The sequence below is a fragment of the Gadus morhua genome, chromosome 13 (genome assembly GCF_902167405.1).
Source record: "Gadus morhua chromosome 13, gadMor3.0, whole genome shotgun sequence".
Lineage (NCBI taxonomy): Eukaryota > Metazoa > Chordata > Actinopteri > Gadiformes > Gadidae > Gadus > Gadus morhua.
Genome location: NC_044060.1, coordinates 3022297 through 3035583, shown reverse-complemented (window position 1 = coordinate 3035583; position 13287 = coordinate 3022297). Strand labels below are relative to the sequence as shown.

Sequence of the window (13287 nt, the reverse complement as noted above, 5' to 3'; positions counted from 1 at the left end):
TCTCTCCATCTTTCCATCTCTCTCCATTGATCTCTCGAACAACATGTCGCTCAATCGATCTCCAGCTCTCTCCAGCTCCCCCTCTCCCCATCTCTCTTAATCTCCCCATCTCTCTCTCTCTCTCTCTCTCTCTCTCTCTCTCTCTCTCTCTCTCTCTCTCTGACGTTCATTTCCTGAGGTTAAATCTTTAAGTGGCAAGTGAGTAAAAAGGATTCAATGCAATTGTGTATTGTTTCCGAGCCAATATTTATTAGCAATAACAGAAATAGGATAAAACAAACCAGGACAGAGTCCACATGTAAGTGAATGGCTTGTTAAATAAAGGTTTGTAATGATATAGGACATAAATTACTAGAACTCTGTTGTGTTGATAATAACTACAAATAAATACATTCCACAGTGACCTTCTGGGACCAGTCCGATGAAGAAGAGTTGTTTTCGGTAGCAAAGAAGAGTCTCTGATGACCATAACTTTTACAACTGACAGAATAGATGGCAATTATATCACATGGGTTTTCTTTTATATTTTATTTTCCTGAAAAATTGTTAGATGAATTTTTTTACATGTAAAATAGTAACGTTCCATTGTTACACGATTTGTTGTGAAAGAAAAAACGGTGACCAAATAAATCCCCCCGAATAACGTATTTTAAAGACAGCCACTCTAAACGGGCAGACAGATATCTTTTTAAAAAGCAGAAAAATAAATAAAATACTCATATAAAAAAATAATCTCTTACAAAATATATTCTATCGGCGTTCAAAGTCGCTCCGAGTTTTGTATTACGGCTGGCTCGTCGTACGGGGTAACGGCTGTGGGGGGCGGGGGGGGGGTCTCGCTTCTCTCCCAGAACCCCCTCCTGGAACTCTCCGGATCACTAGCAGCAAACTGGGAAGGGGCGGGGGGAACAACACTAGCTATCGCGCAATGCTATCGCGCAATGCTATCGCGCAATGCTATCGCGCAATGCTATCGCGCAATGCTATCGCACAACGCTATCTTCCACTGTTCAGTAGGGGCACACCCTTCACACCCTTCACACCCTTCTGTCGGCCTCGCGCAAAAGCTTATCTCGTACGATTGAGTTGATGAACACAAACTAGCTCTCTGGTTAGATTCCGTGTTATATGACATGCATGCAGGTCCAGTGTTTTAAGTTATTTCATAAAAAGAAACGCCGACTGAAAAGTCGTGAGTGGTTCGCTAGTGTATCTACGACGCAAAACCCCCGGATTTAGTCGATCGTGAATTCTCAGTAGTACTTTTGTTCGTATTTCATTAATAAATTATTATTAGTCAAGATCCTATGCCTGAAGATATAAAAGAAACATCCCTACTGCAGTTTGAGGGCACTTCAACCCAACACAACAGTGTTATCTCCCAGAGGCAGAACCAGAATATACGAACACGCTCCACATATCCAGGGCGCATTGTCCGTGGATGATGGTCCCTCCAGTGTGGTGGTTCTGTCCGACAGTGTCTGGTTGATCTCCCTCTGTGAGGGCGATCTGCTCTCCTGGGAACAGGGAGCCTACATCTAGATCACCGCGTGGTGCGGTGCTTTGATACTTGGGGACCAACACCTCCACCTTGTCCATCCGTCTTCTTGTCCAGGTTAGGACTGCGGGGGGGGGGGGGGCAGGAGACCAGCCAAGCGTCCCTTTCTCCAGGGCCGTGTGTCCCACCACAGCAAAACCACACCACCGCCACCACCACCACCACCACCACCCTAACCTCCACGGCCCCGTGAAGACCACGGCGTCCCCGATCCGTACCTCCGTGTTCCCTCACTTGCACGTGTACATCTGCGTCCTCTCGCTGCACGTGTTGCACTTGACGTGGCAGCACCACAGGAACTTGCAGTTGCACTGCCAGACCCGCGAGTACTGGTGCGTGTTGTAGCCGCGGCCGCAGCACAGCAGGTCGCAGCTGTCCGACTGCGGCGCCGTCTTGTTGCACAGGCGGCCCTGCGTGCCGGCGCTGCCCGTGCGCGGGTCCGCCTCGCAGTAGTTGGGCGAGCGCTCGATGTACACCAGCTCGCCGTCGGTGGGCTTGCGGAACGAGTGCGGCTTCTTCATCTTCAGGAAAGTGGGCCGCTTGTTGCGGCTGGCGCGCACCGGCTCCACGTGCGCCGCCGTGCCGTACTTGTCCTTCAGCAGGAAGCCCAGCTGCCGGAACTTGGGCAGCGTGGTCCAGCAGGTCTTGGTGGTGCAGGAGCCCGACACGCCGTGGCACTTGCACTCCAGGCGCATGCCCTTCTCCAGCACCTGGGGACAGAGAGGAAGGGATGCTCAGTCTTTTGAACCCTCAGCTTTAGATCGTTGCACCTACTCTAAGGTACATGCCCTCTCAATACACTAAGGTGCATGTCCTTCTCAATACACCAAGGTGTATGCCCTTCTCAATACACTAAGGTGTATGCCCTTCTCAATACACTAAGGTGCATGTCCTTCTCAATACACTAAGGTACATGCCCTTCTCAATACACTAAGGTGTATGCCCTTCTCAATACACTCAGGTACATGCCCTCTCAAAACACTAAGGTGTATACCCTTCTCAATACACCAAGGTGTATGCCCTTCTCAATACACTCAGGTACATGCCCTCTCAATACACTAAGGTGTATGCCCTTCTCAATACACTCAGGTACATGCCCTTCTCAATACACTTAGGTGTATACCCTTCTCAATACACTCAGGTACATGCCCTTCTCAATACACTTAGGTGTATGCCCTTCTCAATACACTCAGGTACATGCCCTCCTCAATACACTAAGGTGCATGCCCTTCTCAATACACTCAGGTACATGCCCTCCTCAATACACTAAGGTGTATGCCCTCCTCAATACACTCAGGTACATGCCCTCTCAATACACTCAGGTACATGCCCTTCTCAATACACTTAGGTGTATACCCTTCTCAAGCACCTGGGAGTGAGGGAGAGGCAGGGATCATTTATGGCAGCATATGGGCTTAAGTTGGCTTGTCAATCGAACATCCACAGATTCTAACCCTCGTACTGATGCATGGCCTAGTCTAATACCTGGAAGCAGCTGGACTATGACTCATTATGAAGTCATTCAGCTTCTTTATCTGAACATGCTAACGGTGAAGTCATGTCGTTAATATCCGGTAGGGGTTAGTGGGGCATCTTACTCAGGATGCCTACTTGTGGTCGAGGGGGATTGAGGGACAAATAATCATTAATAATCCAGTGCGATATCGAGTCCAATACAAAGTGAATCTCCCAGCCAGGTTTGAGTTGCAAAACGTGTGGCGCATCTGTTGGGGCCTTACGGTTACGCCACGACGCATGTAAGGCGCTACGTAATGAAACACTGTCGTAAAGGCCTTCACTCAGTATCAAAATATTACAATTCATAATCAAGCAAAGGGCTTTTTGCCACATGCATTGGGGGAGAAGCTGCACTCTGTTCCAGCATTGTTCGCACCACGGACTGAGACAGGGTGTGTGGTCTTGACTCAGAAAAAATACTGTAGGCTAATATTTGAACGTGACTGGAGAGGACTTGATCATCCAAATCAACTCCAGACATGGGCGTCAGCCTTCCAAAGGCAAAACATCCGCAAACAGTGTGTAAAGTCAAGGTCACATTACTCAGTCTCAAACCTACGAGTTCGTATTTAGTTGTTTAGCAGATGTTGACATGAACCTTTACATGAGCACTTATTGTTTGTTGTACGTCCGTGCACTTAAAAATAGTACTTAGCATCGTGTAGCGCCTTATCCTAGATATATTTGTTGCATGCGGGGAATGGGTTAACCCTGCGATTGTTAGTGCTTGGCACTTCATTCTATGAACGACCTTACTGTATCGATATTGTTTCTCTTCTTCTGACAAATGTACTTATTGTAAATCGCTTTGGATTAAAGCGTCTGCTAAATGACATAGAAACATAGAGAAGGCTGCTTCAATCTTAACGAACATAGGATATCCCGAGGGGGAAGCAGCGCAGGTTCCGGACCAATAGGAGGAGGGTTTCCGTGCCACTCAAGCCCATCCTGGCACGCGGGGCCTGGATTAACTTGTGCAGTAACCCTTCCGTCAAAGAAAGCAATTTACTTCCTCCTCATCGCCCTGCTGCGCTGAGGGGCCATTCACAGGCCGCCAGGAACTGTTTGGGGTGGTTGGCAGAGTACACCCCCCCCCCCCCCCCCCCCCCCCCCCCACCCCCCCAAACACACACACACACACACACACACACACGCACACACCCATCACATTCACACACAGAGACACACTCCCTCTCTCTCATACATACACACACATACACACACACAGACATACACCGATACGCACACACGCACACACACACACTCTTTCTCTAATGCAAAACATTCCCTCTCTCTCATGCACACTCTCTCACACTCACACAAACACACACACACACCTGTTCAGGGCTGAATAACATCCCCAAACCCCATTCCTCCTCAAGTGAGAGAGAGAGCAAGAGAGAGAGAGAGAAAGAGAGAGAGAGAGAGAAAGCGAGCGAGAGAGAGAGAAAGCAAGAGAGAGAGAGAGAGAGAAAGCGAGAGAGAGAGAGAGAGAGAGAGAAAGCGAGAGAGAGAGAGAGAGAGAGCGAGAGCGAGAGAGAGAGAGGTGGGCGATAGAGGCTGCATAATGACATTAAAACCGCCTCACTCGATGTGTGCTTCTGTTTTTTCTCTCTCTGTGTTTTAATGGTTCCTCCTCTTGACGGCCCCCAGACATGCTGGAGTCTCGGTGTAATTGTCAGATTCCCTCTGGAGGCAAACGGCTTAGCGCAGTCATGCCCCTGCGACCTGGCAGCCCCGTAGTACACTGGGCCCAGTGCGCTGCCCGTCACACCACCTCCTCCACCTCCTCCTCCTCCTCCACCACCATTGTTAGACACAACTGAGAGCCTGTGAACCTGGGAGGGCCACGTTTGGCATCCCCGTTATCCTCACTTTACCCGCCCTATCCTCCGCCTCCACGCTCCCTGTTCCCCTCCTCCTCCACCCTCACTGTTCTCCTCCACCCTCCACCCTCTCTGATCTCTTCTGTTCTCCTCCTCCACCTCCTCCTCTGTCCTCCCCCCCCCCACCCTCTCCTCCTTCAGCCTCCCGGTTCTCCTCCTCCACCCTCTCCGCCTCCTCCTCCTCCTCCACCCTCTCCTCCTCCTCCACCCTCTCCTCCTCCTCCTCCTCCACCCTCTCCTCCTCCACCCTCTCCTCCTCCTCCTCCTCCTCCACCCTCTCCTCCTCCACCCTCTCCTCCTCCTCCTCCTCCACCCTCTCCTCCTCCTCCTCCTCCACCCTCTCCTCCTCCTCCTCCTCCTCCTCCACCCTCTCCTCCTCCACCCTCTCCTCCTCCTCCTCCTCCTCCTCCACCACCCTCTCCTCCTCCACCCTCTCCTCCTCCTCCTCCTCCACCCTCTCCTCCTCCACCCTCTCCTCCACCCTCTCCTCCTCCTCCTCCTCCTCCTCCACCCTCTCCTCCTCCTCCTCCTCCACCCTCTCCTCCTCCACCCCCTCCTCCTCCTCCTCCTCCACCCTCTCCTCCACCCTCTCCTCCTCCACCCTCTCCTCCTCCACCCTCTCCTCCTCCTCCTCCTCCACCCTATCCTCCTCCTCCTCCTCCTCCACCCTCTCCTCCTCCTCCTCCTCCTCCTCCTCCACCCTCTCCTCCTCCACCCTCTCCTCCTCCTCCTCCTCCTCCACCCTCTCCTCCACCCTCTCCTCCTCCTCCTCCTCCACCACCCGCCCTCCCTGTAGGATCCCGGGGATGCGAACACACGCTGGCGATCAAACAGGAAAACAAGGCCTACCTGGTGATTACAGGGAGGGATCTGTGCTCTCGTGTGTTTAGAGATTGTACATGAATTCCTGACTTAGTCCCTGGATACACACACACACCCACACACACACACACACATAGACACACACACACACACGTACACGTTAATCCACACATTGTTGAAAAATGTCTACCTGAGGATGTTTTAATGATGCCGTCAATACGAACAGTATGAGGCATGTTCCTATTGAACGAGGTCCAACCCACCAGTATCAATATGATATTGCCTGGGGTCACCAACAAAGTCTGCATACTGCATACGATACAGTATATAATGCTGTATATTAAACAGTATTATGCAGTATGTTACTATACTGACCTGGCAGTGCGTATGTGTGCTGCCCTTGGGTTTGGATTTGATAATAAAGTACTCAATCAAACATTGAAAGCATTCCTTCATGTGAAGAAATTCTTGCGATTTGTAAAGAAACCAAATGACGACCAGGAAATGTAATAATAATGTGCAGAAGAAGTACCCCCATAAGAGCAGTTCTGGGTCCACTGGTACTGAACCAGTCGGTGAATGGCTCCAGTGCTTGTCTGAACACGATGTGCCTGGTCCGTGAATCTACGGGATCCACCTGCTGATAGTATCGCTGGGCCCATGCCATGTTTTGATGCATCTGAATTACTTCCAAGTCGTCATTAAATTACAAATTAACTCCACGAGTAGGTTCACAGAAACGATGCCAACAGGTGAAATTGTGACTCAATTCTGGAAAGGCACACAGAATGATTTCCTTCCTTGTAACATTCCCAAAATATCTGCATGGTTCACTACCCTGTGGCACACCTTTGTTCACCTCCTACATGAATCTCTCTCTCTCTCTCTCTCTCTCTCTCTCTCTCTCTCTCTCTCTCTCTCTCTCTCTCTCTCTCTCTCTCTCTCTCTCTCTCTCTCTCTCTCTCTCTCTCTCTCTCTCTCTCTCTCTCTCTCTCTCTCTAGTCTAGTAAAAATATAGAGAAAAGGAGTGTATAATTTCAACAACCTCATCCAAATATACATCCGTCAAATCTCTTCAAAACAATATGAAATTACATTCGTAATTAATTTTTGTCCATAATGAAATTGAATGTGAGGGATTTGTTTACCAGTAAATCAATGTGTATGGATGATGCATGGTTTTGCTTCTCAATAGATCCATGTTAACTCCCTTATTCTGATCAGTGTCCAACATGAAGCAGGGAGACACCTCAATAGCATAGCAGTCCGTTCATGCAGACACAAACAGACACACACACACACACACACGCGCGCACACACACACACCCACACCATTTTAACGAAGGAAACTCATTTCAGAACTAAGTTCAGACCATCTTGCACATCCTGTGTGGTGATCCGAAGCTCTCCTAGTAACAGCGTACCATCAGGACTAACCCTATCAGCCCTAACACCACTGGCGTTAGCAGTCATAGTAACGGCCAGTAGCTTCGCTCTTCCTGGCTCATAGCTGAGATGCTTCAGGCATCTCCTCACCCCTGCTCAGTAATCCCCAGGGAGGAGCCAGTGACCGACCAATCCCGCGGGGCGATAAAGCCTGATAACAGCGCAGACTGATGAGGTGGCGGGGGGGGGGGGGGGGGGGGGGGGATCGCCGACACCCGGCCGTCCCACACACGCACCGCCCGCACGCGCACACGTGGACGGGCCGGGGGGCGGACGTACCTTGCGGCCCACTTCGTTGTTGTGCAGGTTCATGAGGGTGCGGGCGTTCTGCTTGATCTCGCGCGCGTCCACGAACACCTTGGAGAAGCCCAGGCCGTAGCGCACGTCGGCCGAGCAGCCGCCCCACTTCCAGCCCTCCTGCTGCTGGCTGTGGAAGCCCTGCTTGTCCTGGTCGCAGCCGCAGCCGCTCAGCGAGCCCTGGGTGCAGGCCGCCGTGATGGCGTGGGCCACGCCCGCCGCGATGATGGCGTAGGTGAACGCCGCCTCTTTGCTCCCTGCGGGGGGGGAAGGGAAAACGGGAAAACGGGAAATTAGACGGATTGCCGAAAGAGTCTTTTGACCCCCGGCACCATCTGCCTTCTTTTGCATACTTGGCATATCTTCTCCCGGCCCCATCCTGAAATGCTCTCGCCGAGCCAACTTTGGATTCATTAATCACACGCTCTCTCCCGCTCTTCCACGGGACGGAGGAGCGAGGCCCTGGAGGCCGTGGAGGCCGCGGGAGGCCCGGGCGCAGCGCACCTGAACGCATCGTTAAAGACACGTCACCTCGGGTAGGGGGCGCCCCGGAGGTTCAGCGGGGAGAGCGCGCACCATTAAGGCCTTGAGGGTTCGCTTCCCCTCTATCGCCCATACCTTCCTGTCTATCTCATACTATAATAAAAAGGATAAAACCTTTAAAGAAAAACAACACTTGAAAGTAAGTTGAATAATCGTTTCTTTGGGGATAATTCAAAAGAAAATTCGCACAGGAAAAAAATAAGCGGACTGTCAATTAAATTTAACGAGGTTGAATTATCTTCGGGAGGAGGTGGTAGCCATGGCAACGCGAGCATCCCGTAAACAGGCGCTGGGTCAGGAGAGTCAGAAGTGCTATTACCGAGAGAGGTGAGGGGGCGGGGGGGTGTTTCTATGGGAGGGTTAGTGTGCCGGGATGGCCGCGGTCCAAGCTGGGATCCACCTTGCGGAGGTGGATGCTGGGGGAGAGCAGGCTAGTCCTCCCTCCTCCAGCTCCAGCACCACGCTATAAATCACCGGCGCTCCGGAGGTCAAGCACTCGCCGATCCCACGCGCTCCTCTCCCACAGCAGATGGGGAACATTAAGAAATGCTCAATACTTAGAGGTACGCCTGGAGCTTGCATGCGTTGTTTCATAGCAGGTGGAGGGGCATTGTTTGAGGCGGAGTAGCAATCCGCACACATATGCCCACACATACACATACACATACACACAAATGTGGATGTTTACTCAAACGCACACACACACACACTCACACTCTCTCACGATGTAACACACATTATAATGTGCATACAATTATTAGGATTATGTACATGCAACACATATGATAATAGGCATAAAAAAAAACATGATAATATGTTACGTTATAAATGTTGTTATAACCATAACTGACAAATTACCGTTTTTGCACAACCATATAAGTGAGAGTTTAAATATATATGTATTTGTCTGCGTGCCGGTTCTATGCTTATATACAATACAGCCATGGTTCATAAACTTGGATTACATGCATACTGTTCAACTACACTTGAATACACTGAGATAACAGGGCATGTAGACTTATAAATAACATATTGGAAAACAAGGGGTGGTTGGTTGGTTACATTTGAGCAACTTCCCATTAAACTTAATTCCACGAATTTCAAAAAAATATCTCCTTATCAGATGTGCGTGCTGACTATTCACTTTTACAATCATGCATCCATTTCTTTTTTATGTTAAATCGCAATGAATCAGAAGACTTCAGAGGCCAACTATTCTCTACAAGCCATTATCCCACACTGATAGAAATAGATAAGGAATTAATCAGGCGAGAAAGAGAGCAATTTTCAAAAGCTTAAATGTTGAAATGTTCAAATAGATTAATAATCATTCAAGTGAAGAAAAATAACATCTATATCCCTATTATGCAAAAACATTTTATTTTAACTGACCCGGAGCAAGATCGCAGGTGCAGTCTACAATGAGAGGCTATCGGCTGAGATTTGGAGAAAACTGTAACATACCCACTTTCAGTTCTTTTCCAAACACCGTTCTTTCGCCAAGGGCCGAGCAATTCCATCGTCCGTGTTTGAACTGAAACTGGCACTCATTGATGCCCATCTGCGCTCCTTCTCCGATCACGATGATAGCATCGGGACGGCTCTGGCATATAGTCCTTTGACGAGGGGCCAGACCCGGGATCTTGTTACATATGATGCTCGCTCCCAGTGCCACCACGGACGACAGACCCCTGGTGCAACACAACACACAAAACATTTGACACATGCATGCATAGCTTCAGCATATATTGTTTTGTCTTGGCTGGCCCTCCACATGTCACATAATGGACACTTGATGCATATAACAATCAACACAATCAACAAAATATCAATAGGTTTGAACTAGTCTAAGATCTATGTTCAATAATTAAACAGAAGTAACAGCATTTATATTAAAATTCACTCTGCGTCTTTTATGTGAGTGAGACTGCATTTGAGACATGTTTGATTCAAAACAGATAGACCCCATAGCCCGGGGCTAAACCCATTTATGTTTCCTTTAGATAGATCATGCATACGACCTACTCACCCAATTTTCAAATAGACAATCCCAAGGCACATGAAAAAATGGAAAATCCATCGACGCGTCTTCCTGCTCATGGTGCCCGCGGTGGTCCTACTAGGTACTCAGTGAGCTCCTCACTGCAACGCGCTCCCCGCAGATCCAGGTGCTCCGAGACGCAGACAGAGAGAGACACACGTCCCCGGGACGAGCCAAAGTGTGCGGGTAAAACTCTTCCTGATCTCATCGGTGGGTATGTTCGGGGTTCCAGTCTCCCGCTGCATCGGATCGCTTGTTCCCAGGTGAAGTCTGTGCTGGGGATGGTCCGGGGTCTCTCTATCGCCACCTTTCACAGCAGCAGGGCGTGTTCCAAACGGAGTCCCCTACACACCGGTAACATTCCCTACAGGTAGAGCGCTCTGTACACTGATCTGGTGAAACTCTGGAACAATGCTGAAAGTAATATCACAAACGCCTCGAAAAACACCGATAGCTAAATGTGTAAACGGCTGTGGCATTTGGAACTTTACGCACTAAAGGCGTCTGGTATTTGGGGGGGGGGGGGGGGGGGGGATAGAATAGTTCAACACCTAATGTGATCGTCGACATTATCTTCTTCAGAATTTTCTTAATCTATTGCATCCACCAGTGGGTTTAGGTCCGTGTCGTCGCTGACCTAAATCAATGATTCTCGGTGTCTGCGGACCAATTTATTGATTTGAGGTCATCCCAAGCCCCGCCCACCCGGATCCGTCACACAACCCAAAACGAGTGCGTCACACAGGATCTGGATTCAGAAGTTAACGAAGGAGCAAATAAGCCCGAATAAGACATGCGAGTTAGGCCCTAAGAACACCTGCAATCAACCCACCATTATTTCATCAACGAAGCTCTACCCTGACTTAGGTCTCGTTTAACCTTTGATAATGCACCGCTGGGAATCCGTAAAGTCACAGGCCTGTTTGATAATGAATGAGATTTAAAAGGGCTTGTTTAAGAAGGTATGAGGGGGCCGTCCCCGGTGGGGCTGAATGTGAGCAGACTGAGCAGGTGAGTGTTTCGCCAATGCCAAGACGCGTCAATTACCCCCTCTGGTGGCCAAGCGAGGTATTACCGCCACTGGCCTGCAGGGAACCTGTTAGAACAGCATCTGCAGCACATCATGTTGATTCATGGAGTACTACCAGTTTGATATTTGCTATCACATTATAAAGACATTTATACGTATGCGTTTGTAGTGTCAGTTATTATAATCACTAGACAACCATGGCTTTTAAATCACATCCATAAATGTGCCAATGTGAAGGGAATGAGTTGTATAGCCTTGAGTCTAGACATTGTACTACAGGACAATATTCAACACATTAACCTGATATAGGTTAGAAATTGAGACTTTCTAGTCAAGTAAGAAACGTATTATAGTAAGTTACATTTACTAAAAGTTATGATGTAGCACGACAGTAAGAAATTGGTTATGTGTACTGTATATTTAAAAAGTGTGTAGCATGTTCTTCAGACTATACAGTAGTACCCTAAGACATTATTTTTGGATAGTATAGTAATACTGAGTCAGAAATTCGTTTTGTGTATTTTAGTAGAACATGGTTTCTTGGTCTGCTCAGGAAGTATCAAACCATTATAGTTCATCAATATTTTATTTATTTAAGAAATTAAAAAAATAAACACCAAAGCAGTTCCATACAGTACGTTCGTTACCATCTTGCAAAGCCGACCCGTTAATGTTTTAACTGACGTCCACAGTGAGGTGAAACGACCACAGATTGGGAGGAGACCCGGCCCCCCAAAATAGGAAATCAAAAATCTTACACGCACATCTTTCTCAAAAGCATTGATCACCTCATCTCACAAGTATGATGTGAACCCAACGTTAATCAGATCATTCGCCAAACGATCCATTAGTAGACCTGAAGCAATATCACTCCTCAAGGAAGGCAGTAGACTGTTTAGTTATCTTCTGAAACGGGTAAAATCACTACCCTTAAACTATACAATCTACTACCTCACACTGAATGAGCGAATCAAGACGTCTGGGCTGTTGGACGGAGGGCAGCAGCCGGGTCGTAGGGCACCACCAGCGGCCGGTCCTGGCCAGAGGGCAGAAGCGGCGGTGGCCGGGCCAGAAGGCACCAGCGGTCGGGCCGGGCCAGAGGTCAGCAGCGGCGGGCGGGGAGCAGCGGCTGGGCCGGGCCGGGCAGTGCCGGTGGGTAGCAGAGGTCGGACAGGGCCAGAGGGCAGCTGCAGCAGCGGGGCGGAGGGCGAAGTGTCACTGGGACTTTGGGAAAGACAGTAGGTTGAATAGTCATCTCCCAGTGTGGGTGTGACCCTAAAACTATACAACCAACTACCTCATCCCAGAGGCTGAACAGAGCGGCCGTCACACGATTCTTACACCCAATTTCAGAACCAAGATCGGACTAGTAGGGAGAGAAGGAGCGGTTCCTCACGGAGCACCGAATCACTCGGAGCTGGCATGAAAGTGAAAAGATCTCTTCTGATCTGAATACTGAGGTTTTCTTTTAAATAAATGTAAATGTGTACGATTGCCTGCTAGGCTGACAATGTTGCACACACATCTGCCTGCACGTATTTTATAAATCGTATATATATATATTTACATCTAGTATTATAATCACAGGTAAGAGGTTAATGTTCACAGTGAATATTGTTTTAACTAAGCAGGGATCCACATTCCAACGTGGTCGTCCTAGCATGCTAACAGTTTTAGCTAAAAAGGTAGCGACATTCCAACGTGGTTTTCCCATGGATGTCCCTAGCATGCTAACAGTTTGAGCTAAAGGTAGCCACATTCCAACGTGGTTGTGCTAGCGAGCTAACGGTAGCATGCTAACATCAGTCAAAAATGTTGTCACGCACTACGACTGGCACATATTTTACTATGCACGACTATTCGGGGGAATCTACAACGATGTGTTTTTCCTTCCAGAGCACGGAGTGATAATGGTGAACCCACCTGTCGTCCATGTATTCCCCACCCTGCCTTCCTAATTTCTTATTTTTCATAACTGTGTTGGTGGGGCGTCTTCTTCTGGTTCTCACGTTGGTCACAAAACAACTTAAGATGGGATTTACCGCCACCTACTGAAGGAGGAGGATCTGGAGATGAATTCAATGAACCATATTTTACATATTTGGACGTTTTATTCCAGAAACCTCTATTATGAGACGATTAAACT

The 13287-nt window shown here is 48.8% G+C and overlaps 1 protein-coding gene and 1 long non-coding RNA gene across 2 annotated transcripts; both read right to left on the bottom strand.

Moving 5' to 3' along the window:
* Nucleotides 1-227: 227 nt before the first annotated feature.
* Nucleotides 228-10764, bottom strand: wnt7aa (wingless-type MMTV integration site family, member 7Aa). Its single transcript, XM_030375899.1, has 4 exons — nucleotides 10100-10764; nucleotides 9535-9761; nucleotides 7510-7784; nucleotides 228-2268 (listed from the first exon to the last, which is right to left on the bottom strand). Exons 1-4 carry the CDS (start codon nucleotides 10168-10170, stop codon nucleotides 1789-1791), a joined length of 1053 nt encoding a protein of 350 aa, XP_030231759.1. The 5' UTR covers nucleotides 10171-10764; the 3' UTR covers nucleotides 228-1788.
* A 944-nt stretch (nucleotides 10765-11708) lies between these two features.
* On the bottom strand, nucleotides 11709-13169 carry LOC115557854 (uncharacterized). The gene is made up of 2 exons (XR_003979267.1): nucleotides 13065-13169; nucleotides 11709-12365 (listed from the first exon to the last, which is right to left on the bottom strand). It is a non-coding gene; the product is annotated as an uncharacterized LOC115557854 (long non-coding RNA).
* Between the last annotated feature and the right edge of the window lie 118 nt (nucleotides 13170-13287).

What these genes read in the sequence shown, in the direction of transcription:
- wnt7aa (XM_030375899.1), bottom strand. Translation starts at nt 10,170, where the DNA reads ATGAGCAGGAAGACGCGTCGATGGATTTTCCATTTTTTCATGTGCCTT. An exon ending in ATTGTCTATTTGAAAATTGG is followed by an intron (nt 9,762 to 10,099) that starts GTGAGTAGGTCG and finishes GTGTTGCACCAG; the next exon opens with GGGTCTGTCGTCCGTGGTGG. An exon ending in ACAACGAAGTGGGCCGCAAG is followed by an intron (nt 2,269 to 7,509) that starts GTACGTCCGCCC and finishes CTCTGTCCCCAG; the next exon opens with GTGCTGGAGAAGGGCATGCG.